This window comes from Stegostoma tigrinum, chromosome 5, assembly GCF_030684315.1.
Source record: "Stegostoma tigrinum isolate sSteTig4 chromosome 5, sSteTig4.hap1, whole genome shotgun sequence".
Lineage (NCBI taxonomy): Eukaryota > Metazoa > Chordata > Chondrichthyes > Orectolobiformes > Stegostomatidae > Stegostoma > Stegostoma tigrinum.
In genome coordinates this window covers 288,501-315,692 of record NC_081358.1, presented here as the reverse complement: position 1 = coordinate 315,692, position 27,192 = coordinate 288,501, and the positions used below count along the sequence as shown (strand labels likewise).

Sequence of the window (27,192 nt, the reverse complement as noted above, 5' to 3'; positions counted from 1 at the left end):
AAGTCAAAGTGTCAGGGCCAGCACAGGTACGAGCAGAATGGCTTCCTTTTGCTCTAGTACAACTCTATGATTGGGTGATTCTGAAGTCAAATATAAACCAGATTAAGTAAGGGATTACCTTTCCTTCACAATGGGAAACAAGATGAATTTTTTCAACTGATGACATTTTTATGGTCACCGCTACTGAAATGAACTTCGCATTCCAGATTTAGGAGTTGAAGTTAAATTCTACTAGCTGCCATTGTGGGATTTGAAGCCACGTCTCCAAAGCATTAACCTGGGACTCCAGATTACCAATCCAGTGATATCAATAGATCACTATAAAAACATAAGAACATAAGAACTTGGAGCAGGCATAGGCCCTTCAAGCCGCCATTCAGTAAGATCATGGCTGATCCTTTTGTGGACTCGGATCCACTTACCTGCATTCTCACCAGATCCTTTAATTTCTTTATTGTTCAAAAAAAAAAATCTGCCTTAGCTTTAAAAATGTTTACTGAAGTAGTGACAACTACTTCACTGGGCAAGGAATTCCATAGATTAACAACCCTCTGGGTGAAGAAGTTCCTTTCAATTCAGCCCTAAATTTGCTCCCTTTAATCTTGAGGCTATGCCTGTGGGAACATCCTCTCCACTTCTATCTTATCTATTCCCTTCATAATTTTATATGTTTCTATAAGAGCCCCCCTCAATCTTCTGAATTCTAATGAATATAATCACTAACTACTCAGTGTCTCCTCATAAGCTAACCCCCTCAACTCCAGAATCAACCTAGTGAACCTCCTCGGCACCCCCTCCAGTGCCAGTACATCCTTCCTCAAGGAAGGAGACCAAAACTGCACACAGTACTCCAGGTATGGCCTCACCAGCACCTTGTACAGCTGCAACATAACCTCTCTGCTTTTAAATTCAATCCCTTTAGCAATGAAGGACAAAATTCCATTTGCCTTCCTAATTACTTGTTGTACCTGCAGACCAACTTTCTGTGATTCCTTACCAATCCAGTGGGATTGGGCACCCAGGTCCCTCTGCATAGCAGCATGCTGCAACTTTTTACCATTCAAGTAATAATCCTTTTTACTATTACTCCTACGAAAATGTATGAAGTCACATTTATTTACATTGTATTCCATCTGCCAGACCTTTGCCCACTCAATGTATCTATGTTCCTCTGCAAAGTTTCACAGTCCTCTGCACACTTTGCTCTGCCACTCATCTTAGTAACGTCTGCAAACTTTGACACCCTACACGTGATCCCAAACTCCAAATCATCTACATAAACTGTAAATAACTGAGGTACCAACACTGATCCCTGAGGCACACCACTAGTCTCTAACTGCCAGCCAGAATAGCATTCATTTATTCCCACTCTTTGCTTCCTGTTAGTCAACCTATCCTTTATTCATGCTAATACTTTACCCCTAACGCCGTGCATCGTTATCTTATGCAGCAGCCTCTTGTGCAGCACCTTGTCGAAAGCCTTTCGGAAATCTAGGTACACCACATCCACTGGGTTCCCATTGTCCACCTGGCTCAACGTCTTCATAGAATTCCAAAAGATTTGTCAAGCATAACCTGCCCTTCATGAACCCATGCTGCGTCTGCCTAATGGGACAATTTCTATCGAGATGCCTTGCTATTTCTTCCTTGATAATAGACTCAAGCATCTTCCCCACTACAGAGGTTAAGCTAACCAGTCTATAATTCCCCATCTTTTGTCTACCTCCCTTTTTAAACAGTAGTGTCACATTTGCTGTTTTCCAATCTGCTGGGACTGCCCCAGAGTCCAGCAAATTTTGGAAAATTACCACCATTACACCTGTTATTTCTCCCACCATCTCTTAGTTCCCTGGGGTGCATTCCATCAGGGCCAGGAGACTTATCAAGCCTTAGCTCCATTAGGTTGCCCAACACCACCTCTTCCGTGATAATGATTGTTTCCAGGTCCTCACCTTTCTTTGTCCCTTTGTCAATTACTTGCAAGTTATTAGTGTCCTCCACTGTGAAGACTGATACAAAATACCTGTTCAATGCCTCAGCCATTTCACCAGATCCCATAACTAAATTCCCCTTTTCATCCTCTAAAGGGCCAACATTTACTTTAGCCACTCTTTTTCATTTCATATATTTATATAAACTTTTGCAATCTGTCTTTATATTCTGTGCTAGTTTTTTTTCTCATATTCTGTCTTGCTTTTCTTTATAGCTCTTTTTGTGGTTTTCTATTGACCTTTAAAGTTTTCCCAATCTGCTAGTTTCATGCTGTTTTTGGCTACTTTGTATGCCTTCTCTTTCATTTTGATAGCCTCCCTTATTTCCTTAGACACCCATGGCAGATTACCCCTTTTCTTACTATCCTTCCTTTTCACTGGATTATACTTTTACTAAGCACTTTGAAAAATTGCATTGAAAGTCCTCCACTGCTCATCAACTGTCCCACCATAAAATCTTTGCTTCCAGTCCACTTTAGCCAAGTCCTCCCTCATTCTACTGTAGTCCCCTTTGTTCAAGCACAGGACCCTGGTATTGGATTTTATCTTCACACTCTCCATCTGTATTCTAAATTCAACCATACTGTGATCACTCCTTCCAAGAGGATCCCTAACTATGAGGTCATTAATTATTCCTATCTCATTACACAGGACCAGATCTAGGATAGCTTGCTCTCTCGTCGGTTCCATTACATACTGATCCAGAAAACTATCACGGAAACACTCAACGCACTCCTCCTCAAGGCTACCCTGACTGAGCTGGTTCGACCAATCTACATGTAGATTAAAATCCCCCATGATAATTGCGGTGCCATTTTTACAGGCATTAGTTATTTCTTTGTTTATTGCAAACTTTGCGATGTTATTATTTGGTGGCCTATAGACTACATCTATCAGTGACTTTTTCCTCATCAAATTTCTAATTTCCATCAAAATGGATTCAAGCTCATTCTCCACAGAACCTACATCATCTCTCAGCACCGCCCTGATGTCATCCTTGGATATCAGTGATACTCCACCTCCCTTACCTTCCTGTCTGTCCTTCCGAATAGTCTGGCACCCCTGGATATTTAACTCCCAGCTGTGACCATCCTGTAACCATGTCTCCGTAATGGCTACCAAATCATTTTCACTCGCGTTGATTTGTGCCATTAACTCATCAACCTTGTTTACGAATGCTACAACCATGCTGCTCATACCTGAACTTACGTTAAGTTCAACTTGCATATCCTTCCTGTACTCACTGATCTACATTGGCTTCAGTTGTACAAGTGTTTTGCTTTTACAGTCTGCATCCATATATTAAAATTACTCCGCGACCTTAACCTGCTCCAACTCTGATGTCTCGCCAGGCAACAGAATTGAGTTCTTCTAATTCTGGCTTTGGTCTTTCCTAATAGCTTTATTCCATTAATGGCATGAATATCTACAAACAAGTAAACCATAAACCCTGTAGATTCCCAAAAACTTCCTTAAACCCATCCCACTCTTACTTCTTTAAAAAATATCCTTTAAACCAACCTCAGTCAAGCAAGGGTGATGTCTTCATAGAAACTTGGAAAATAGGAGCAGGACGAAGTCACATGGACATTTGAACCCAATCCACCAATCAATATATTCACGGCTGATCATTCAACTCAGTACCCAGTTCCCGTGTTTTCCACATATCTTTTGACATTTTTATCCCTAAGAATTCTATGTAGCTCCACTTAGAAAACAATCAATGCCTTGGCCTCAATCACTTTTTGTACCTGAGAATTCAACAGGCTCACCACACACTGAATGAACAAATATTTCCTCTTACACCTAGACAGCCTACAACATTGCCTTAGACTGCGACCTCTGGTTCTGGACCCCTCGGTCATTGGGAACATCCTGCCTATGATTGTCTTGTTGAGTCCTGTTAAAATTTTATAGATTTTTATCAGATACTCCCTCATTCTTTTAAACTCCAGGTGAATGTGGTCCGAACTGATGCATTTTCTCTTTACACATCAGTCTTGCCATCCCAGAAATCAGTTCAGTAAATCTTTGTTGCATTCCCTTCTTAGCCAAAACATCTTTCTTCATATGAGGAGCCCAAAACTGTATACAATACTCTGGTTCTTATCTCACCTTGACCCTGTATAATTGCAGCAAGACACTCGTGCTCCTGTATTCATCTTCTCACTATGAAGGCGCACATACTATTTGTCGTCTTCAACACTTGCATGGACATGCATGCTTATTTTCAGGGACTGGTGCACAAGGACAGACAGGTCTTGTTACACCTACTGCTTTCAGTTACCTTACTTGACTAGTTTGCAATGTTGAGTGATGCCAAAAGCAAGGGGTCAATTCCCACAACAGCTGATGTCACCTTCTCAAGGTTGCCAAAGATAAGGTGGCCCTCAGGTTAAACTCAAAAACAGTTGTGCCCCTCCCTATGGTCTTCTGGGATTATGGTGACTTTACCTTTATAGGTCACAAGCTCAATTGGATAGGCTGCTGGTTCACAATGCAGTGATGCCAACAGCATGGGTTCAATTCCTGTATGAGCTAACGTCACCAAGAAAGCCCTGTCTTCTCAATCATGTCCCTTGCTTGAGACCTGATGACCACCTGGTTAAACCAACCACCAGTTGTCTCCCAGCACAGCCCTATACTCTTCTGGGACTATGATAAGTATGAATCATCTGTCTTCCTATTTTTGTTGTCAAGTTGGGTAAATCTCACATTTATCCACATTATACTTGATCTGCAATGCATATGACCAGTCACTCAATTGTCCAAATCTACATCTACCTCACAGCTCACCAGCACACCCAGCTTTGTCTCGTCTGCAAACTTGGTAATATTACATTTAGTTCTCTCATCTAAATCATTAGCATTTATTGTGAACAGCTGCAGTCTAAGCACAAATTCCTTCAGTACCCGACTTGACACTGTCTGCCACTCTATAAACACAGATTTATCTCCACTCTTCATTTCCCATCTGCCAAGAAGTTCTCTGTCCATGTCAATACACTACCCCCAATGCCACAAACTTTAATTTTACATGCAGTCTCTTATACAGGCCAACTCCTCAATAATAACTTGGGCTTAAAGCCCAGGCACCTCCTAATTCTTTGGCCGAAAATGTTCTCAGACAATCTCCATGGAAGTGCAGACACATTGCTTTTCTTCTGCATTATCCACAGGAGAAGCAAGGGCCAATAGGGATCATGGTCAGTTATAGTAGGACACACATGATAGTAGTAGGCTGGAAATATGGCAGGCCAATTTCAATTTTTTAAAATAGGTGGGAATTGACATTCGCATGAAAAGCTGAGTCTCACACTCATGGAGCTTTTAGTTTCACAGCCTGTTTTCTCTCTCTCGAGAGAGAGAAAGTGATATCAACAGACATCTCGAGTCAAAATCTGATTTTAATCACATGACTAATTTCATCATGTGGGAGATAAGGGTGAGAAAAGCCAATCAGGATTGCTTCGGGGTTTCTCCAATCAGAAATCATGCATAGAGACAGGAAACCTTTTAAAACAGGGAGATATTCCATCAACAGGAAGCAGATGTCAAAATGAACAACATACAGTAAGACACAAACATTTCACTTGCTGACATCAAACACACTATTCCAAACAATGAAGGAAACCAATCTTCACAAACTAATAAGCACTGTAGGTATTTACATCAAGGAAACTACCAAATTTAAACTTCATCAAAAGCACAATCTGCTTTTCATATAATTGAAGTCAACTAAATTCTATCACACAGATGTTATTGCATGTTGACGCAGAATAAATCCACAATATTCAACTCCATTCAACTCAACATGGGAGGGGACAGCTAGGTTATGACGCTGAGGCATGCTTCAAATCCAAATTCAGAGCATTCGATAAAGTAGGTCACTTGTCCCATCCCATCTCGGTAATTACAGAGAAGAAATCACATTATACAGGAAAGAAAAGGTGGCAAAAATACCACAGGGGTCTTTTGTGTTACTTCGGATCCAAACAAGCATTCTTTCATTTTATGTCATTATTCCTTATGAGACCCACAGGTACAATATCATCAGTATACTTCAAGATAGGTTATGATGATGTAACCCAAATTGACAAGCATTCATGTTAGGGACGAAAAGTAACCGCTACAGTGCTCAACACAGGAAATCTGGTATGGAGCTGGAGGAACACAGCAGGCCAGGCAGCATCAGAGGACTGGGCAAGTTGACAAGGGTTCTGACCCAAAATATCATCTTCCCTACTCCTCTGATTCTGCCTGGCCTGCTCTGTTCCTCCAGTTCCCCACTGTGTTAACTCTTGACTCCAGCATTGGCAGTTCTTACTATCTGTGAGGAGATACAGTAGTCATTTCATTGGCTCAGAGTACATGCCAGAAAACAACACCTGCTGGAAATGTTCATTAAGGAAATTTCTGATTGAGATAAATAACTTCCATTTTTGTGCATTTTTTTGGCTCTTAATTTTTTTTGTTGGGGAATTAAAAGATCTAATGTTCACAAAGTTTGTAACCATTAACAAATGATGTTCCACAATAACAAGACCTAATAAATAAAACAGGGCTTACTGAGGAGGCAGTCATGCAAAGACTGAAAAGCACGACCATCGCTCGCATACAGCCAAAACCGTGGATACGATACGAGGAAGACATATTTGTCATTAAACGCACTAAGTTAGAAGAGACACACCACCTCATCAACAATGCGCTCACCACAATCAAATTCACGAGTGAAGAGGTAAACAACAATCAACTTCTGCTCCTAGATGTCAGGGTAGAACGAACAGCAAACAGGGAATTCCAAACCACAGTATACAGGGAGGCAACCCACACTGACCATTTCCTCAATTTCCTCAGCAATCACCCCAACATCCACAAACAAAGCTGTGTAAGGACGCTATTCAAACAAGCCAAAACCCACCACAACACAGATATTCACAAGGAGGAGGAACAGCACCTAGACAAAGTCTTCATTATCCATGTATACCCCACCAACTTCATCCGCAGATGTCTACTAGATGCTTTTGCATAACCTAATACACTGACCACATTACCGTATGTCAAAAATATATCGGAGCTGATGAAGCTCCCAGGACCACCAGGAATCAGGATAGCACACAAACCCATAGCCACACTATGACAAACACTCAAGGATCAAAGACCCTATACCCATGGGGTCCCCCATGACATACAAGACCAATGTAGTGTACAAAATACCAAAGGACTGACACAAACATTACATCAGCCAGATAGGAAGGAAACTAGCCAAACAGCAGCTAGCAGCAAAACGACACGACGAATTTTCCCTCATTTCAGTATGCTCAGTCAATGAAGGTCATCAATTTAACTGGGACAACATGACCATCCTAGCTCAAGCCAACCACAGGCATGCATAGGAATTCCTAGAGGCCTGGTTCTCCACCCATAATATTAATCAATAAACATAATCAATTTACAAGTGTGAGGTAATGCACTTTGGTAGGAGTAACCAGAAGGCAAGTACTGGGCTAATGGTAAGATTCTTAGTAGTGTAGATGAGCAGAGAGATCTCGGTGTCCATGTACACAGATCCTTGAAGGTTGTCACCCAGGTTGACAGGGCGGTTAAGAAGGCATACAGTGTTTTAGCTTTTATTAATAGAGGAATCGAGTTCCGGAACCAAGAGGTTATGGTGAAGCTGTACAAAACTCTGGTGCGGCCGCACTTGGAGTATTGTGTACAGTTCTGGTCACCACATTATAAGAAGGATGTGGAAGCTTTGGAAAGGGTGCAGAGGAGATTCACTAGGATGTTGCCTGGTATGGAGGGAAGATCTTACGAGGAAAGGCTGAGGGACTTGAGGATGTTTTCATTAGAGAGAAGAAGGTTGAGAGGTGACTTAATTGAAACACATAAAATAATGAGAGGGTTAGATAGGGTGGATAGGGAGAGCCTTTTTCCTAGGATGGTGACGGCGAGCACAAGGGGGCATAGCTTTAAATTGAGGGGTGAAAAGATATAGGACAGATGTCAGAGGTAGTTTCTTTACTCAGAGAGTAGTAAGGGAATGGAACGCTTTGCCTGCAACGGTAGTAGATTCGCCAACTTTAGGTACATTTAAGTCGTCATTGGACAAGCATATGGACGTACATGGAATACTGTAGGTTAGGTGGGCTTGAGATCTGTATGACGGGTCGGCACAACATTCGAAGGGTCGAAGGGCCTGTACTGTGCTGTAATGTTCTATGTTCTATGTGGAATTAGATCCCATATCCAAATCCTTGCAAATAAAAATGGAAAAGATTCAAAACACCCTCAACAGACCGGATCATATAAATACTAAGTGAAGTAGAACTATATCACTTCACGGAAGGCTGCACTAATGATGTTACCTAGCGTGGTGATGAAACATCTGAAGTACAACCAGCCAGCTCGACGAACAAGTCAACAACCTCACCCACAACTCGAGCTACAAATCTTCGCAAGAGCCTTAAACTCTTAAGTTCATTTGGGACCAGCCAGGTCTCTTCAATAGACTGCCCATAACACTTCAATTATGAGGTCGTATTTCCAAATCATTTCAGAGAAGCCAATGATAAAAGGTTGAGGATAGACAAAGAAAGTATTTGGCAACACAAACAGAAACAGGGGTTATTCAGTAATATCCCACGCAGTGGCCACAAATATTGTACCCAACTTGGAAGTTGGATATGGTGACCTCATAACTCCCTTTATAAATGTTCAACCTGTTTGTCACTGTTCAATTCCCATTTGTGGAGTTCTGAAAACATCAACCAAAATGTAATTTCCTCCTTAGAATTCTTAAGGATTAACAGAAACATCTCTTCTGGCCTGGGTACACTGATGCTTGGAAATATCATAATGTTACAACACAGGAGACCATTTGGCCCATGTGCTTATGGGGACTATGGGAAATAGCTATTCAATTGAGTCCCACTCCTCTTTATTCTTTCCCAAAGACCCGTAAATTCTTTCATAGCTGTCCATTCAATTTCCTTTCAGAAATTTCGTACACACCACACTTTCAGATACAGCGAGATCACAACTTAGAGCAAATAAAAAAACTCTCCAACTTACTGCCAAATTTCTTAAACGTTCTACATGTGGTCACCAATTGTCTTCCGAAAGAAAGTTTCCCTTATTTAATACTTAAATTTTCAATAATTGTGAATGTGTGTACTAAATATCCCTTTAAATCTCTCCATTTTAGGGATAATGTCTAGCTTTTACATAGTACCTTGTTTAAGTAACCATAATTAATGTGCAAAGAAATATGCTTCACAGTAATTTAGAATAGTTTTTAAGAGACTCCTTTCTTCCCCTGCATACTCAAAACATTTCAGTTACAAAGGCATCGGAGAGGATCCCTTTGACCAAAACAATACGTTACCATTTTGTAAGCAGCAACCCACTCAATGCACTCATCTCAACACCATTGATAATGCAAATCAGGAGTAAGATCAGACTGATTTCATTTAACCCCACTTTAACAAGCATAGAACAGTGGCTTTTTGAAAGCCATAGGGTAAGCAAACAAAAAAAAACCTCTTGACAACCTCAAGTGGAGATAAAATAGGCAAGTAATTTTCTTTACCAATAGAGCACTGCAGGAAACGAGAGAAATTCAGAATCAGTGACACACTCCTGAGGGCAAATTAGAAAAGCCTGCAACAGGGAAAGCATCTAGTAATTTGAACAGGATTCATCTAAACCACACACTGCAGTAGGCGTTCAGCACTCATGTGGTCTACATTAGAAGCTTCCCACACATCCTCAACAGAATGTATATTAACTGAAGACCAACAGATCCCTTTGGGCCATCAGATATGCAAGCCATGTGCATACATTCACACTGCCCAAAGACGGGCAATTAATTTTAAACTGCAGAAGCTCGACACACCAAAGGATTTCACGAAGCAGCCCCGTTTGCAAGTTACTCCTTCAGCAATTCTCAGTTAAGTTGGTCAAACAATTCTTTTCATTTCATTTTTAAAAAAAGCTTCGTATTTAAAAGTTTACATTCAGAGCATGACAGCATTTACAACATGTCCCTCAACACATGAACTATATATGGAGTCGTTATTGCAAGGAAAGTTCCATAAAACACACTGTGAACACACATTAACAATCTATGCGCTTTTGGACATGAGCAATCTTTCAAAATATCCACAATTAAAGAAATTTTGATCACTCAAATCACAGCTAAAAAGTTACAATGACCAAACCACCAATACCAACATCCTACAGAAAAATGTCATCATTTCAAAAATTAAAACGTCTGTGAGAAAATAACTCTCTACTCCGTCGTCTGGCTTTATGACCTTCCAAACTTTGTTTACCCTATCTATAATCATTTTTCCTAACAGCATAAGAACTACGGAATGGGCAATACAGCCCCTCGAGACAGCTCCACCATTCACTATGATTATTGGTGATCGCAACTCCACTTTCCTGCCTGCTGTCTGAAATAACACTTCAAACCATTACTAATCAGAAATCCATCTATCTCCTTCTTAAAGTTACTGACATCCACCGCACTCTGAGGTAGTGAATTTTGCAGATTCACAACCCATTGAGAGAAATAATTTTCTCTTCATCTGTGTTTTAAAATCGCTATCCCTTATTCTGAAACCATGATTTCTCGTTCTAGATCACCCCACAAGAGGAAACATCCTCTCTACATCTATTTTGTCAATTCCCTTTAGCATCATATATACCCCAATTAGATCTCTTCTCATTTTTAAAAACCCTAGTGTACTTTATAAAATATTTGCTTTGTCTTCATCGTAACTGAATGCATGCATTTGAAGGTTGAGGTTTTTAACGGGTATACACAAGTTGCATAGCAGTAGATAGAAATGGGAGGGTTTTCAAAGCTCTTGTGCAAGTTAAATGTGTTATAATAAATAGCTATTTTACTTAATGGCGAAATTTGGTGCGAACTGCTTTTCTCCTGGGTCGCGGTCATGGAATCTCTTCAGGGCAGAAGCAGGCGATTTGGGTCATCGAGTCTGCATCAACCATCCTATCAGCATCTCACCCAGACAATCCAGTCTCCTACCCTATCCCAGTAACCCTACATTTCCCCTGGCTAATCCATCTAGTCTGTACATCTCTGGACACAATCAGGCAATTGGTCATTTTGATGGGCTCATTGTAATTTTATACATTTATATATTTTGTGACAGCTTGTGGAATAGTGGGACACAATTATCATCACAACCGTCACAGTCAAAATCCTGAAACTCCCTAACAACACTGTGGGCATACCAACACCAAACAGACTACGGTGGATCGCAAGGCCGATTAGGGACGAACAACGAACGCTGCCCTCTGTCATTTTTGCATGGGATGTGCATTGCGACAATCTGGTCTTTTGCTGCATAGAAGCTGTAAGGTTTTAAGGAGCCAGGAATGCAACACTCTCAAAAACAACAGGTGTCCTCGAATTAGATTCTACAGCCAAAGTAATTGTGTGGTTGGGTGACTGGGACACCCAATCCTGGTCTTTGGTTTTAATTCTCATGTGATATAGTCAATACTGACTCGGCCTGCATTTACTGCCTCTCCCTAATTTCACTCAAGGTGGTGGCAGTAAAGCTGCCTTCTTGAAATTGTGGTAGAGGTACATCACAGCGTTTTTGAAAAGAGAACTCTAGGAATCTGACTCAGTGAAGTAACAGCAAACAGTTCCAAGTCAGGACACTGCAGGGTTTGGCAAGGTAAGTTCACGTGGTGTTACTTCCATGCACCTACTGCCCTTGCCCTTCAAAGTAGTAGATGGTGCAGATTTCAAAGGTCCTGACAAACTCACCTTGCTGAGATGCTGCAAGAGAACAAAGGAGCAGGATTAAGCCTGTTTCACTATGCAGTTAGTTTACGGTTGATCTGGTGGTGAGGGGTTAGCTACATTTTGTCCCTGTCATATCCTGCCCAAAAAGTTTGAGCCTTTGACTCCTGTGAATCAAAAAAATTTACAAACTCAAGCAGAGATATCTGAATCCCATAAATGAATCAAAAATTACACACTTGAGGACCAACACTGGGCGCAGCTCCTTTTTCCTATTAAATACTTGCCAGAACTTGTACTGTTTAATTTTATAGTCTCAACAAGTTCTCTCATTCTCAACTTTATCCCTCTGTTACTTTAAATTTTTCTTTGTTGGTCCTTAAAACCTGTTGAATCTTCTGATCTACCACTAACCTTGGCAGAATTGCAGTGTTGCTTTCGAGTTGATATTATCCTTAACTCCCTTACTTAGCCACAGATAATGCATTCTCACTGCACCACCTTGAAGAATTATTAAACATTCTTTAAAAGGCTTGACACAGCAAATCAACTAATATACCTTTTCAACTTTTCTCCAAATTCATTTTAGCTACCTTTGGCTTCATGTAATTATATTTCCCTTCTGCACTGAAACTAACCTGAAATGTTATTGCAATAGGGTCACTGTCACATAGAAGTCCGTTTACCATGAAGTCATCGACAACAGAAGAATTGTACTCCAGCACAATCACCACTCAACCATTACCATCAAGCCAGTGGATCAACCCTGGTTCAAAGGAGAGTGCAGGAGGGCATACCAGGAAATGAGGTGTCAACCTGGCTTAAGCAGGAAGTAACAGACAGAACTAAGCGATCCCACAACCAACGTATCAGATTGAAGCTCTGCAGTCCTGCTACTTGCAGCTGTGAATGGACAATAGGACAACTCACTGGAAAAGGTGGCTGCATAAATATCCCCATTCTCAAATGGTGGAAAAGACCAGTACATCTGTGCAAAAGATATGGCTGAAGCATTGACAGCAATCTTCTGTCAAAAGTGCTGACTGGATGATCCATCTCGGCCTCCTCCAGTAGTCCCCAGCACTACAGAATACTGTCTTCAGCCAATTTGACTCACTCCACGTGATATCAAGAAACAGTCAGAGACACTGGATACTGCAAAGCTTACAGGCCAATCAATATTCTGGCAATAGTACTAAAGACTTGTGCTCCAGAACGTGCCGCTCCCCTAGCCAAGCTGCTCCAGTACAGTTACAACACTGGCATCTACCCGACGATGTGGAAAATTGCTCAGGTAAGTCCTGTACATAAAAAGCAGGACTAATCCAGCCCAGTCAATTACCACCCCAGTCTACTCTCCATTATCGGTAAAGTAACGAAAGATGTCATCATCAGTGCTAACAAACACCAACTGCTCAGCAATAACCTGTTCAGTGACACCCAGATTGGGCTCCACCAGGGCCACTCAACTCCTAACCTCATTACAGCCTTGGTTCAAACATGGACAAAACGGCTGAATTCCAGAGATGAGGTGAGAGAAAGAGTGACAGCACTTGATATCGAATCTGCATTCGATCAAGTGTGGCATCAACGAGCCATAGCAAAACTGGAATCAGTGGGTAATGGGGGCAAACTCTTCAGTGGTTGGAATTATTCCTGGCACACAGGAAGATGGCCATGGTTGTTACAGGTCAGCTATCTCTACTCCAGGACATCTTTTCAGGAGTTCCTCAGGGTAGTGTCCTAGGCTCAATCACTTTCAGCTGTTTCATCAATGATGTTCCCTCCATCATAAGACCAGAAGTAGGGATGTTTGCCGATGACTGCACCATGTTCAGCATTTACGACCAAGCCATGAAGTTAGAGATTGCGGTTGAATACAATTCTGTTGCAGCTAGTGACCCTGCTGTTCAGTTGAGTGCTAAAAGCATTTGCAACCTCTCCCAAGAAACACATGGCAGTGCCACATGACTTCAGAGAGGATTCCCTCATGGTAAAGATGGGATTCTGTCTCCACATGTACTATGCAGTGGTCACTTCGACTGAGACTAACAGACAGGTGCATGATGACAGGTGGATTGGCAAGGCCAAGATCAGCTTGGATTTTCTCTTTTGCCAATTCCGCCACCACCTGCCACAGACCCATTTCATCGGCCATTTCCTTTAAAATGCAGCCAGCTTAGTCAATAGGGGCATTACTGAGCCACTCTTAATAATGGACATTGGATACTCCAGATGGAAGAGTTCAGTCAGCTCCTGACTTCTGTGCCTTTGTCACCCTCAATGCTGCTTCTAAATGACGTTCAAATTGCAGGAGTCACTGATTCATCAGCTGAGGGAAAGGGTATAGGTTGGACAGGTGAAGATAGAAACAGGAGGTAGTCATTAGGAGGTTTCTTTGCCAATGTTTGACCAGATGCCATGAAACTTCCTAGGGTTGGAAGCAATGTTGAAGATGCCCAGGGGAACTCTTTCCCTACTGCAGAAACATATAAGATTATGAAGGGAATAGAAAGGTAGAGGCAGGGAGGTTGTTTCTGCGAACAGGTGAAACTAGGACTAAAGGTGCTGCATTGCCTCAAAATAAAGGGAAGCAGATATAGGACTGAGGTCAGGAGGAACTTCTTCACCCAAAGGGTTGCGAATCTGTGGAATTCCCTGCCCAGTGAAGCGGCTGAAGCTACCTTGCTGAATGCTTTTAAGGCAAGGCTAGATAAATTCTTGAACAGCCAAGGAATTAAGGGTTATGGTGAATGGGCAGGTAAGTGGAGCTGAGTCTCAAAAAGATCAGCCATGATGTTATTAAATGGCTGGGCAGGCTCAAGGGGCCAGATGGCCTACTCCTGCTCTTAGTTCTTATGTACTATGTCATGACCTCTGGCATGTCTGCTCTATCAACAGGGCAGGACAGATCCAGTAAATGGAATATTGTCACCTGGGACATGGTAATTTGTGATTCAATGAGTAGATTACATCAGGAAGCTACATAACTGGTTTGTGGGATAGCTCCCCCAATTTTATCCCCTTAGCAGATCCAAACAGCTGAGTTCAGTGTTTTTCTTTCTGATGTTTCGGAGAATGCCAGGTGTTCTGTTTTAAATTCTTACTGAATTCTCTGTGGCAATTTGATATAACCGATTGCAGGGTAATTAAAACTCAACTACATTGCTGTACATTTGGAGTTACCTGGTAGCAGGTAAAGTTGACAGATTTCCTCCCTTAATAGACAATGAACCAGATGGCATTTTTCAACCATTGACAATGATCCTACTGTCAGCATTGCTGAGACCAGTTTGATTCTTAATTCACTACTGAATTCAATTAATCCAGAGACCCAGATAATGTTCTGTGGGCCTCGGTTTGAATCCAGCCATGGCAGATGGTGGAATTTGAATTCGATAAATATCTGGAATTAACATCTAACGATGGCCAAATCTATTGTCAATTTTTGGATAACCCATCTGGTTCACTAATGTACTTAAGGGAAGGAAACTGCCATTCTTACCCGGTCTGGCCTACGTGTGACTCCAGACTCTCAACAATGTAGTTGGCTCTTCACTGCCCTCTGAGCATTTAGGGATGGGCAATAAATGCTGCCTGGTCAGCGACGCCCTCATCCCGTGAATGAATAAGGGGAAAAAAAAAAGTTCTTGTTCATATCAACAATCCACATTCAACGTAGCCTCAGTATTACCATGCTAAAAGTCATATTTGTGACATCTTACAAAATTTCAAATTCTACTGTATTGATTTTAATTCAGGCTTCCTTAGGACTATGTAGGAATGAAAACTGTATTCCTCCAACCATTAACATGCTACTTCATCATAAAAGTGCTATTCCCTCCCTTCACCTACTGTTCAGTGCATGATCTTAAAATATTCTTCGTAAAAAACATTACATGGAAGAACACAATGGTGAATATCGCAGTCTTTTAAAAGAGAAAAATTCTCAAGTATGTTGACACTTACAAAGCTGCATTTTTTTCTATTAACTGGCTTGGACACATTTACAGGACAGAAGACTCAACTTCCCTGACACTGATGTAAGGATCACTGGGCCGTAATTTCGCAGATTATCTCTGCTGCACTTCCTTTAAACAAATGAACTGCACTGGCTATTTTCCAGTCTTCTGGGGCCTTTCCTATGACTAAAGGGAGGACACAAAGATTGCATACAAGCCTCAAGCAATTTCTTCACCTGCTCCCTCTGGGATAGATCTTGGGGACTTTTCAAAACACCCAGCACCACCACTTCTTGTATAGTAACATGCCTTAGAATATCAACATACTCGTCCCAAGTCTCCCTTTCTATCATGCCCTTCTCCTTTATGGATACCAACACAAATATCTGTTAAGGACCTCACCTACTCCCTCCAGTTCACACAAGTTCCCGCCTTTGTCTTTGGATGGATCTACACTTTCCCTAGCTACCCTCTTTAACCTTATATATGTATAAAATGCCTTGGTATTTTCCTTAATCTTGTTTGCAAAAGATATTTCACAGTCCTGTTTACCCCTCCTAAATCCTGGTTTGAATCCTTTACTGCTATCCTTGGAATCTTTAAAGGTTCTGTCTGTCTTCAGTTTCCTAGACCTTACATGTACCTCCTTTTACGTTTTGACTAAGCTCTCAATTTCCCTTGTCCTCCAAGGTTCAAATGTAATGTTTTGACTTGTTTACAGGCTCTGACGTTCAGGCTCCACTTTGTGGCAAGAAATTAAATTGTATATGCTAGAAATAAAAATCACTACAAAGATAATTAACATAATACTTGCACAACTACTTCCTGGATTTCAATACAATTCAACATGACAGATCGCAAGTAACTTGGTCAGCTCAAACTTCAGTTGCTGGGTGAAATGCACCAGTGGAAAACCAGAGAACAAGTCCATAACATGAAAAAGAACAAGAACGACTTTCAACCTTCACAAAAAAATAGGAGCATGAGTAAGCCATTCAGCTGCTTGACCTATGTCACAGGGGATCAAACTATGGCTTTGACTCTACTTTGCGGTCTACCCTCCTTAACACTTATCACTTTTCAAGCCAAAAAGATCTCTAACTCAACCCTGAACATATTCAATGAACCCAACTGGGGCAGGAATTCCAAACACTAAACCTCTTCAACGGAAGAAATCCCTCACGCTTTAAATGACAGACCCCTTCAACAAGCATGCTTCCATTAATTAACCGTTAAATTCAGTTATGTGCAATGCTGAACAAATGGAAGTGTGGTAGTTTTAAGGTACTCACTGTGCCTGATAAAGGAAGAGATCAATGATATTGTCTCTGCCTTTAGGGTGGTTGAAGAATACAAACAGAGACCAGTGAATTAACCATGTCCTCTGCTGCAGAGATTGGAGCGGTGAACTGACAGACTAAGAAATAAAAGTAGAAATAAACTTTTTAATCTTCAAGTTAAAATTTACGTCAAAGCTCCATTTGTATCAAATGTATACAACAAAACTTAGTGATGAATTCTTCTGAAATTTGTCAAAAGATCACTTTATTCCAGGTTAACCAAACTGAATCTTTGGAAGAAAATATGCAATGTAATCAAAGATACCTACATTGTTATCAATTGTTTCTTTCAATCGTGTTAGATCCTCCATTGCAGCTTCCCAGTTCTGCATCAAAATTTCAGATGCTAGTTTTCCCCAGAGTGAGCTCAGGGCATTCCGGTCTGTGGAAGGAACCTGTTGAAACATAAAGGAAATCCATTAAATTTATTTCTCTCAACCCACTGAACTTGTTGCCCTACAAAAATTAGTGAAGTAGTTCAAACCATTGCTGATATATAGAAATTATTTGAAGCTAGCACTGGTAAAAGCCCAAATGGTTTAGGTTGACAGTGTACCATTGCGGTTCAGGAGCCACAGGTTAATTCTGGTCAATCAGTTAGAAGTTGATGAAGTATGAGCCAGCCTGCTGGAATTAATTTTTGGTGCTTCAGATTTCAAACTTCTCATGACAGAACAGTAATTTATTGGATTAAAAAAAACTTCTCCAGAACCTTTTTGAGCTTTTGTTCATTAATGGCTGCAGCCTCACTACAAGGCTGTGTTTCGGTGGGAATTTCTTCTGATAAATGGAATTCTTACGTGCACATCTGTTCCTTAAATTCCTGACATTGCCTTTCCTCTGTGAATTAATAAGTAACTAGTTTGACACATTTGTGAAATCAGACCCAAAACGTCAGCTTTTGTGCACCTAAGATGCTACTTGGCCTGCTGTGTTCATCCAGCCCCACACTGTTATCTCAAACACTACATACATGTTTGTCAGTGGTAAAACAAAACAAAAGGAAACATGCAAAGTAAAAAGAGCAGTTGCTCACATCTATCCAAACAGTAGCGCATTTATCTTTCCGGTATCTAGGCATCAAAGCAGAATTGGTAAGTACTGCTTTGTACTGTAAAGATTTCTTTAAAAGCAGGCAACAAAACACTAATGCATACAAGCAGATTACTTCCCACTTCATAATTTGAAATACAAGTGGATGGAGATCAAACAATTCTATTACAGCTGAATTGATGCATGGCTGACGTTCAGTGGGTATGTGCAAAAAAGCTTCAAAAGGTCACAGCTTGCAGCATTTACTAAGCCACTCGAGTGTCGGAGTTACATATCTACACTTATGGACGATGTGAAAAACAGGAAAACTGTTTGGACATTTTCTGGATTAACAGTTTTTTTTAAACCAAAAGGAAAAGGGAAAATGTGAGTTCAAATCAACAGTTTAATCTAGGCTGTGATCCATCTGCTGACTACAAAGTTGAATGGCTTTGGAAACTGCCAAACCAAGCTTTTAAGAAATAAAAGATGGGGTTTACTCCATTTCAATGCTGGAAAACCTGGCTTTGGAAGAGACAATGTATCCTTGGGCTGATGGTTGCCTAGCATTTCTTTCTGTTCTTTGTTTTGGTTTCAAAACCTTAGGGTCTAATAAGGAAGAAAGCTCCAAAGTTTGCAACCAAGTTGCAAGCTTCTCTCTCCCTCTCTTGGCGGAGGTATTTCAGAACCTAAACAAATTTCCACATCACAGTACTTCGGCCATTTTGCAAACTTTGAGAAAGTGAACAGCAAATACTAAGGATTTGCAATCAGTTTGTTTCACATCCAAATCGATCTGCGCTTGCAAGATTTTCCACAGTTCTGTACCTGTCAATGATTCAATTCCAACTGTAGGAAATCCAATGGACTGACAATCTGTCAAAATCTCTCTTTGGTTTTCATAATATTGTGAGGGGGGTGGTTTCTTTTGGCCTTTGTAAACTATCATCTCTGCAGAGTCTTGGTTGTTTCTTATGATGTGCTAATGAGTTTGCATTGTGTTTAAAAGCGGATATAGTTCTAATTCTGGATTATACCTTAGATGCCATCTCTTTGGCCACAACTTTAGAATTGAGTTTTTTTTTTATAATAAACAGATTATTTTGACTTAAAATAAAAACTTGACATAAATCTTTTATTCTGGATAGGAGGACAAAGAGATAAACTATTGGCTACTTTGAAATTGAATCAAAATAGTTATACCAACTGTGCAACACCTTGGGAATAGTGGGGTGTGATTTCCAGGACATTCCTCATGTCCCAGTCACAACAAAAATAACAGACTCCCAAACCTGATCAACATCAAGAAATTCACAAATAAAAGTAAGGGAAGATGTTGTTTACGGTTTCAAACCAAACCCTTCTGATATGGTCTCGAAGATCTTAAAAGTTATTTTATATTATGGAATAAAGATTTTATTCCTCCTCCTAAATTTACTTTACCCACAGAATGGAGTTTAAGTCGTAATTAATGCAGAAATTCAACATAGAAATCAATTTCCAATTCTTCAGAAACCTAGTTCAAGCTTCAATTTCAACTTATTACATTATAAAACTCTGGTCCATTTCCAGCACTGTATTACATCACACTGGCATTAAATTCAACCCTACAGAAGTACTGTAAGTTCTCAAGTGTCCTCCTGTCAGGTGTCATAGCTTTCCTGCATTTACCATTTATACTGACTATACAGCTGAAGTCGAGAATTATTCAAGCTTATATGAAGAATTTTGCTTTGCCACTGCAGGATCACTTTTTGTGGTTTCCAGACATCAGCTGACTTCCCAACAGATCAACAATAAACAAGGTCTCCTGACTTACACTTATCAGCACCTGATGCTCACCAGCTCCCATCCTCTGAATTCGATAATCACCGGCTGCCACCCCTCCAAACCAACTGACACCACTCTACAACGGCAGCTCCTCAACTCCCCTCCCCTTCCCCACACCCGCTACACCTCTGCTCCCCTCCCCTCCCCCACCTATCCAAAATCACATCTGACTAAGTTATTGGAGATTTTGAAAATGTCTCAACAACAGTGGACAGAGGGGAACCAGTTGAAATGCTGTATTTGTATTTTCAGAAGGTGTTCGACAAAGAACTTCACAAATGTTTAAGTCAGATGCTAATGGCCCATGGTATTGGAGGTAGCATACTGGCATGTACTCGATCGTGCACCACGAAAGGGCAGGGATAAGGGCTTCTTTTTCAGGTTGGCAACTTTTTGCTAGTGGTGTTTCACAGGAATCAGTGCTGGGACTGCAACCGTTTCCAACACGTCTTGAAAGATAGAAGTGTACGAAATGTAGCCAAATTTGCAGAAGAGACAAAAATGGTGGAAAGGTAGCTTTTGGGAGGCATACAAACAGTTTACAGAGAAACATGGATAAGTTAAGTAGCGGGCAAAAGTGAAGCTGTTTACTTTGGAAGACAGGACAAAAGAACATAATATTATTTAAATGGAGGCAAGTTGGAAAAAACTGCATCACAAAGGAACTAATGGGTACCTGTCCATAAAATACATAAAGCAAGCACACAGAGGCAGCAAGTAATCAGGAAGGCGAATGGAACGTTGGCACTTATTTCAAGCGGATTGGAGTATAAGAGTAAAACTGCTCACAGTAATCCAGGTGTGGTCCCACCAGCACCTTGTGTAGTTACAGAAAGACTTCCATACTTCCTCCTGACTTACACTTATCAGCACCTGATGCTCACCAGCTCCCATCCTCTGAATTCGATAATCACCGGCTGCCACCCCTCCAAACCCACTGACACCACTCTACAACGGCAGCTCCTCAACTCCCTATACACTGGAGGCAGTTCAGACAAGATTCATTAAAATGATCCCTGACAGAGGGAATTTTTTTTTGAGCAAATACTAACAGGTTGGGACTCTACTCACTGAAGTTTTGGCGAATGAGACGTGATCTCATTAAAACATATAGGATTCTTAAGGAGCTTGACAAAGTAAATGCTGACAGGGCATCTCATCTCATTGGAGAGTCTAGGACAAGAGGACATAGTCTCATATTAATGGAGAGCCAACTGAAGAGTGAGATGATGAAGAATTTCTTTGGAACTCCTTGCCACCGAGAGCTGTGGGGTACAGTCCTTTTTTTGTACTTAAGGCTGAGATAAATAGATTCTTGACCAGTAGGGAAATCGAAGACTATGGGGAAATGCATGAAAGTGGACACACAGAAAGCCGCATCCGCCATGATCCTATCAAATGGAGGAGCAGGCTTTTAACGGTTTTGAGCACTGCTCGAATCAGAGGCTGCATCACATCAGAGGCTCCCTCTCATTAACTTGAAAGTTTAGACAAGACTTTTATTTCCAGACTGCCTTTTGTATTCTGAAGTCAAGGAAGTATCTATGAAAAGTAAATCTGCACATAGCAGAATCCTCCAATTGCAAAAAAAGTGAACAGATCAAAGATAACAGTGTGGAGCTGGAGGAACACAGCAGGCCAGGCAGCATCAGAGAATCAGGAAAGCCGATGTTTTGGGGCAGGACCCTTGTTCAGCTTCCTGTTCGTGTGATGCTGCCTGGCCTGCTGTGTTCCTCCAGCTCCACACTTTGTTATCTCTGATTCCAGCATCTGCAATTTTTGCTATCTCAGCGAACAGGTCATGCTTCTTGGGGATGTTGATTGAGTTATACATATTCGTCAAGACACCAAAGCAAATTCCCCAGCTTTTCTTTAATTAAAATTTAATTTAATTAAATCCCTTTGGATCCTTTAAATCCATCCAAGAGCTAACAATTCTTGCTTTACTATCTTGGCTGAGACACTGCAGTTCAGACAATGCTGTATTCCCTCAGTACTGCACTGGAATGTCAGCTTTAATTTATGCTCAAGACCTGAAAAACACATATTCTGATTCAGTAATGAGAATGCATTTGAACCTTGAATGACAAGCAATATAAGAACACATTTAAAGTGTCTATTCCAGCTTCATTTTGACATCAACAATCTCAGCCCTCCCAGTGTTCTGTGAAACTTGCTGTCTACATTACAGAAGGGATGTGGTTGCACTGTAGAGGGTACGAGGAAGGTTAACTAGGATGTTGCCTGGACTGGAGAATTTCAGTTAGGAAGAGAGATTGGATAAACTGTGGTTGTTTTCCTTAGAGCAGAGGAAACTGAGGAGGATCATGACTGAGATATGTAAAATTAAAAAAGACATAGATAGGGTAGTCCGGGAGGAGGTTTTCCCCTTGGTAGAGGGATCAATGCTATGGGTAATAGATTAAAGGTAAAAAGCAGGAGGTTTAGAAGGCTTTGCGGAAAGTTATTTCCAACTGAATAGGGAACTCACTGCTTTTAAGGGTGGGAGAGATGGAACCCCTCATAATATTTAAGAAGTGTTTAGATATGCACTTGTCACACCAAAACATACAAGGCTATCGGCCAAGTGCTTTCAAACAGGATTAGAATAGTTGAGATAACAATGTGTAGAGCTGGATGAATACAGCAGGCCAAGCAGCATCAGAGCAGGAAGTCTGATGTTTTGGGCCGAGACCTCTAACCTGTCCCTCCTCCCAACTCAAGCCGCACCACCATCTCCTACCTACTAACTTCATCCTACCCACTGGCCTGTCTGTCCTCCCTAACTCCCGACCGACACTCACCTTTATTGGCTCCATCCCCACCTTTTCGACCTGTCTGTCTCCTCTCCACCTATCTTTTCCTCTGTCCATCTTCCATCAACCTCCCCCTCTCTCCCTATTTATTTCAGAACCCCCTTCCCCATTTCTAAAGAAGGGACTAGGCCCAAAACGTCAGCGTTCCAGCTCCTAAGATGCTGCTTGGCCTGCTGTGTTCATCCACCTCTACACCTTGTTAACTTAGAATAGTTAGCTGCTTGTTTTTGACCAAAGCAGACTCAATGGGTTGAAAACCTTTTGTGCTATAGATCTCTAGGACGATTAACAATTAAACTTGTGGCATCACACTTGACTAGATTCAAAATAGCCAGTCTTCTGGTTGCCTCAACAACTAATTGGCAAGACAATGGCAACCACAAGCTAGTAGCATTAAAATCAACTTCAAATTTTCAGACAGATTCATCAGGAAACCATTTGTTCTGGACAGTAAACAAATGTGCTGACTCTCTCATTTGCACCTCAAACTCGAGACTTTTTTTTGGATTCTTAAGAATTGCACAAGTTTTCAGTCATTACCAATACCTCGGGAGTCCGGGATCAAAGGCATTGACAATCGTCAAGCCAAACCATTTAGGCAACATTATGTCAGCTACTAACAGTTTCAGGAAGTTGCCTTGATAGTGCTCATGGCCCTGGTTCAGAGCTAGGGTTAGGAGAATTCTCCAAAGCATATAATCTAATACAAAACTTACCAATAACATTGAAATGATCAGATTGTGTGGTAAGCCGAACAAAGAGCGACTAAAATAAGATAGCCTTGAACAAAACCAACATGGACTTCCACAGAAACTTCTTCATGCAGAATGGTAAGGATGTGGAATTGACAACCACATGGATTATTTGAGAACAGCATAGATGCATTTAGGAGGAATAAGGATGAAACTGAAGGCTGTATTAGTCGAATTGTACAAAATGCGGAGGAATGGAATTGTGGGAGATATAGCAGTTTGGATCAGAAATTGGCTTGTTGAAAGAAGACAGAGGGTGGTAGTCGATGGGAAATGTTCATCCTGGAGACCAGTTACTAGTGGTGTACCGCAAGGGTCGGTGTTGGGTCCACTGCTGTTTGTCATTTTTATAAATGACCTGGATGAGGGCAGAGAAGGATGGGTTAGTAAATTTGCAGACGATACTAAGGTCGGTGGGGACGTGGATAGTGACGGAGGATGCTGTAGGTTGCAGAGAGACATAGATAAGCTGCAGAGCTGGGCTGAGAGGTGGCAAATGGAGTTTAATGCAGACAAGTGTGAGGTGATGCACTTTGGTAGGAGTAACCGGAAGGCAAAGTACAGGGGTAATGGTAAGATTCTTCGTAGTGTAAATGAGCAGAGAGATCTCGGTGTCCATGTACACAGATCCTTGAAAGTTGTCACCCAGGTTGACAGGGCTGTTGAGAAGGCACACAGTGTTTTAGCTTTTATTAATAGAGGAATCGAGTTCCGGAACCAAGAGGTTATGGTGAAGCTGTACAAAACTCTGGTGCGGCCGCACTTGGAGTATTGTGTACAGTTCTGGTCACCGCATTATAAGAAGGATGTGGAAGCTTTGGAAAGGGTGCAGAGGAGATTTACCAGGATGTTGCCTGGTATGGAGGGAAGGTCTTACGAGGAAAGGCTGAGGGACTTGAGACTGTTTTCATTAGAGAGAAGGTGGTTGAGAGGTGACTTAATTGAAACATATAAAATAATCAGAGGGTTAGATAGGGTGGATAGGGACAGCCTTTTTCCTAAGATGGTGACGGCAAGCATGAGGGGGCATAGCTTTCAATTGAGGGGTGAAAGATATAGGACAGATGTCAGAGGTAGTTTCTTTATTCAGAGTAGTAAGGGAATGGAATGCTTTGCCTGCAACGGTAGTAGATTCACCAACTTTAGGTACATTTAAGTCGTCATTGGATAAGCATATGGACGTACATGGAATAGTGTAGGTTAAATGGGCTTGAGATCGGTATGACAGGTCGGCACAACATCGAGGGCCGAAGGACCTGTACTGTGCTGTAATGTTCTATGAATTAGATGAAGAATGATGGAAGGAGACACATGTATGACAACAGAGCCAAATGGACTTGCAAATTCTCTTTAAGACTGTTGCTCTTTTCTGAACGCTGATACAACACTCACAGCGCCAGTGACTGGGGTTCAATTCCAGCCCCGGGTGACTGTCTGTGTGGAGTTTGCACGTTCTCCCCGTGTCTGCGTGGGTTTCCTCCGGGTGCTCCGGTTTCCTCCCACTGTCCAAAGATGTGCACGTTAGGTGGATTGGCCATGCTAAATTGTCCGTAGTGTTCAGGGGTGTGTGAGTTATAGGGGGATGGGTCTGGGTGGGATGCTTCAAGCGGCGGTGTGGGCTTGTTGGGCTGAAGGGCCTGTTTCCACACTGTAGGTAATCTAATCTAAAAAACACTGAGTCAATCACAACTAAAAGTATTACTCACCAAATGAGCCCTGCTTCAACCTCAATACCATACCATTGCTCCCAAGTCATATCTGCAATTTTGTATAGCAGCTACATTTCAGCCACGAGTGCAGTTATTGTGTAGGAAATATTTTCCACGATTACCAGAAATTAAGGCAAATTTGATCAGCACATTGAAGTATACCTGCAGGAAATGGTACTCACCAGAACTCTGAAAAAGTAGAGATATTCTGCTGCACCAGAATAATTGCCACATTCATACTGGAATTTAGCATATCGGTACAAGGTGTCCAAATATTCCTGACGAAACTTCAAACAAAAATAGATTAAAAATTAAACAGCAAGGCAGAAACACATTGTTTCAGAAATGAAAATATTGCTTCTGTTGTTTAATAATCAACTGCAAATTATTGTTTTCAATTTCTTGTAGACTGTATGATGGTATGCAGATTTTAAAATTTGTGTTTTTCATTAGATTTTCTATCTTCAATTGGAAAAACTGAGTTTTCCAATGTATGAACTTAAGTTCCATTTGATATCAGAACACATCGAGGTATGTAATGAACCATTTTAGCAAATAGTGAAATAGTTTGTTACAACATATTTGATTGTGCCCATTAAAGATGAACAAAGAACAAAGAAACCTACAGCACAGGAACAGGCCCTTCGGCCCTCCAAGCCTGCGCCGATCAAGATCCTCTGTCGAAACTGTCATCTGTCATCTATTTTCTAACGATCTGTGTCCATTTGCTCCCTGCCCATCCATGTACCATGAAGTCTGACTACGCTATCCAAACATACTTTAGAAAAGAAAGAAGAGCAGCAGATCATATGTAAAGCTCACTCCACCATTTAGTACAATTATTACTGATCTTAGGATTCAACTCCATCTCCTTGTCTGCTTCCATATCCAACACTTACTGCCCCAGAATTAAATGCATTCAAAGATGGAGCATTCACAACCTGCTGAGATACATAATTCCTTAACATAAGGCTGTGCCATGTTTTCGACACCTATGCAGGAGAAACAACCTTTCAGCATCTACCATCCCAAGTAGCTTCTTATGTATTCCAATGAGTGTGCCTATCATTTCTCTAAACTCCAGACAACATGGGCTCAATTTACACAATCTCTCTCAAAGGACAACGTTCTGCTCATTAGAATTAAGTTTGTGAAGTTTTGCTGAATTCCCTCCAATTGAAATATATCCTTCCATACATTGTAGTTTCAGTCTCCACAGTATTCCAGATGTGATGTCAGCAAAATAAAATGTGAGATTAAGACTTCTTTATTCCTGTACACTAGTCCTATTATAATAAAAGGCCAATATGCCATATGCTTAGAGATAGTAAGAACTGCCAATGCTGGAGTCAGATATAACAGTGTGGAGCTGGAGGAACACAGAAGGCCATGCCGCATCAGAGGAGCAGGAAAGCTGACGTCTTGGGTAAAGATCCTTCTTCAGAAATGCTTAATTGCTTGCTGCATTTCTGCGCTGACTTCCTGCATTCCTTGTATAATTCTGACCGAACATTAACAGTCACAAATTTCATGCCCAAACAAAATCTGTTTTTTCTATTCTTATAAATAAAAGGAAACAACTTCAAATAAATTCCATCTGCTATCTTGTTCCTCAGTCATTTAACTGCCTATATCTTTTAGCAACTTGTGTCCTCCAAACAGTTTAAATTTTTCTATCTGACTTTGTATCATCAGCAAGCCTAGCTGGGTCACACTCTCTTCAAGTCATTGAACACAAATGATAAATAGCTAAAGCCCCAACAGAGATCCTTGCCGCACTCCACAATTCACTGCCAACCATCTTGAAAGTGCCTGGTTTATTTACTGCTAATGTCTGTTTCCGTGCCTTAGCCAATCCTCGATCCATGCTATATTTCCAACTTCATAAACTTATAACATGCCTCTTAATGACCTGTACGGTAGCTTACATATTGTGGAAATTCAGGTATGGTACACCTACTGGCTCCCCT

General features: G+C 41.2%; 1 protein-coding gene across 1 annotated transcript in view; it reads right to left on the bottom strand.

Annotated features, from left to right (window-relative positions):
• Positions 1-27,192, bottom strand: part of LOC125452095 (eukaryotic translation initiation factor 3 subunit E) — a 190,440-nt gene that overhangs the window by 141,795 nt on the left and 21,453 nt on the right. Inside the window, exons 5-7 of the mRNA XM_059645759.1 lie at positions 25,405-25,509; positions 17,353-17,478; positions 17,036-17,160 (exon numbers count right to left, since the gene is read on the bottom strand). Of these exons, the coding sequence (XP_059501742.1) occupies positions 17,036-17,160; positions 17,353-17,478; positions 25,405-25,509 (356 nt within the window). The remainder of the gene's footprint in view (positions 1-17,035; positions 17,161-17,352; positions 17,479-25,404; positions 25,510-27,192) is intronic.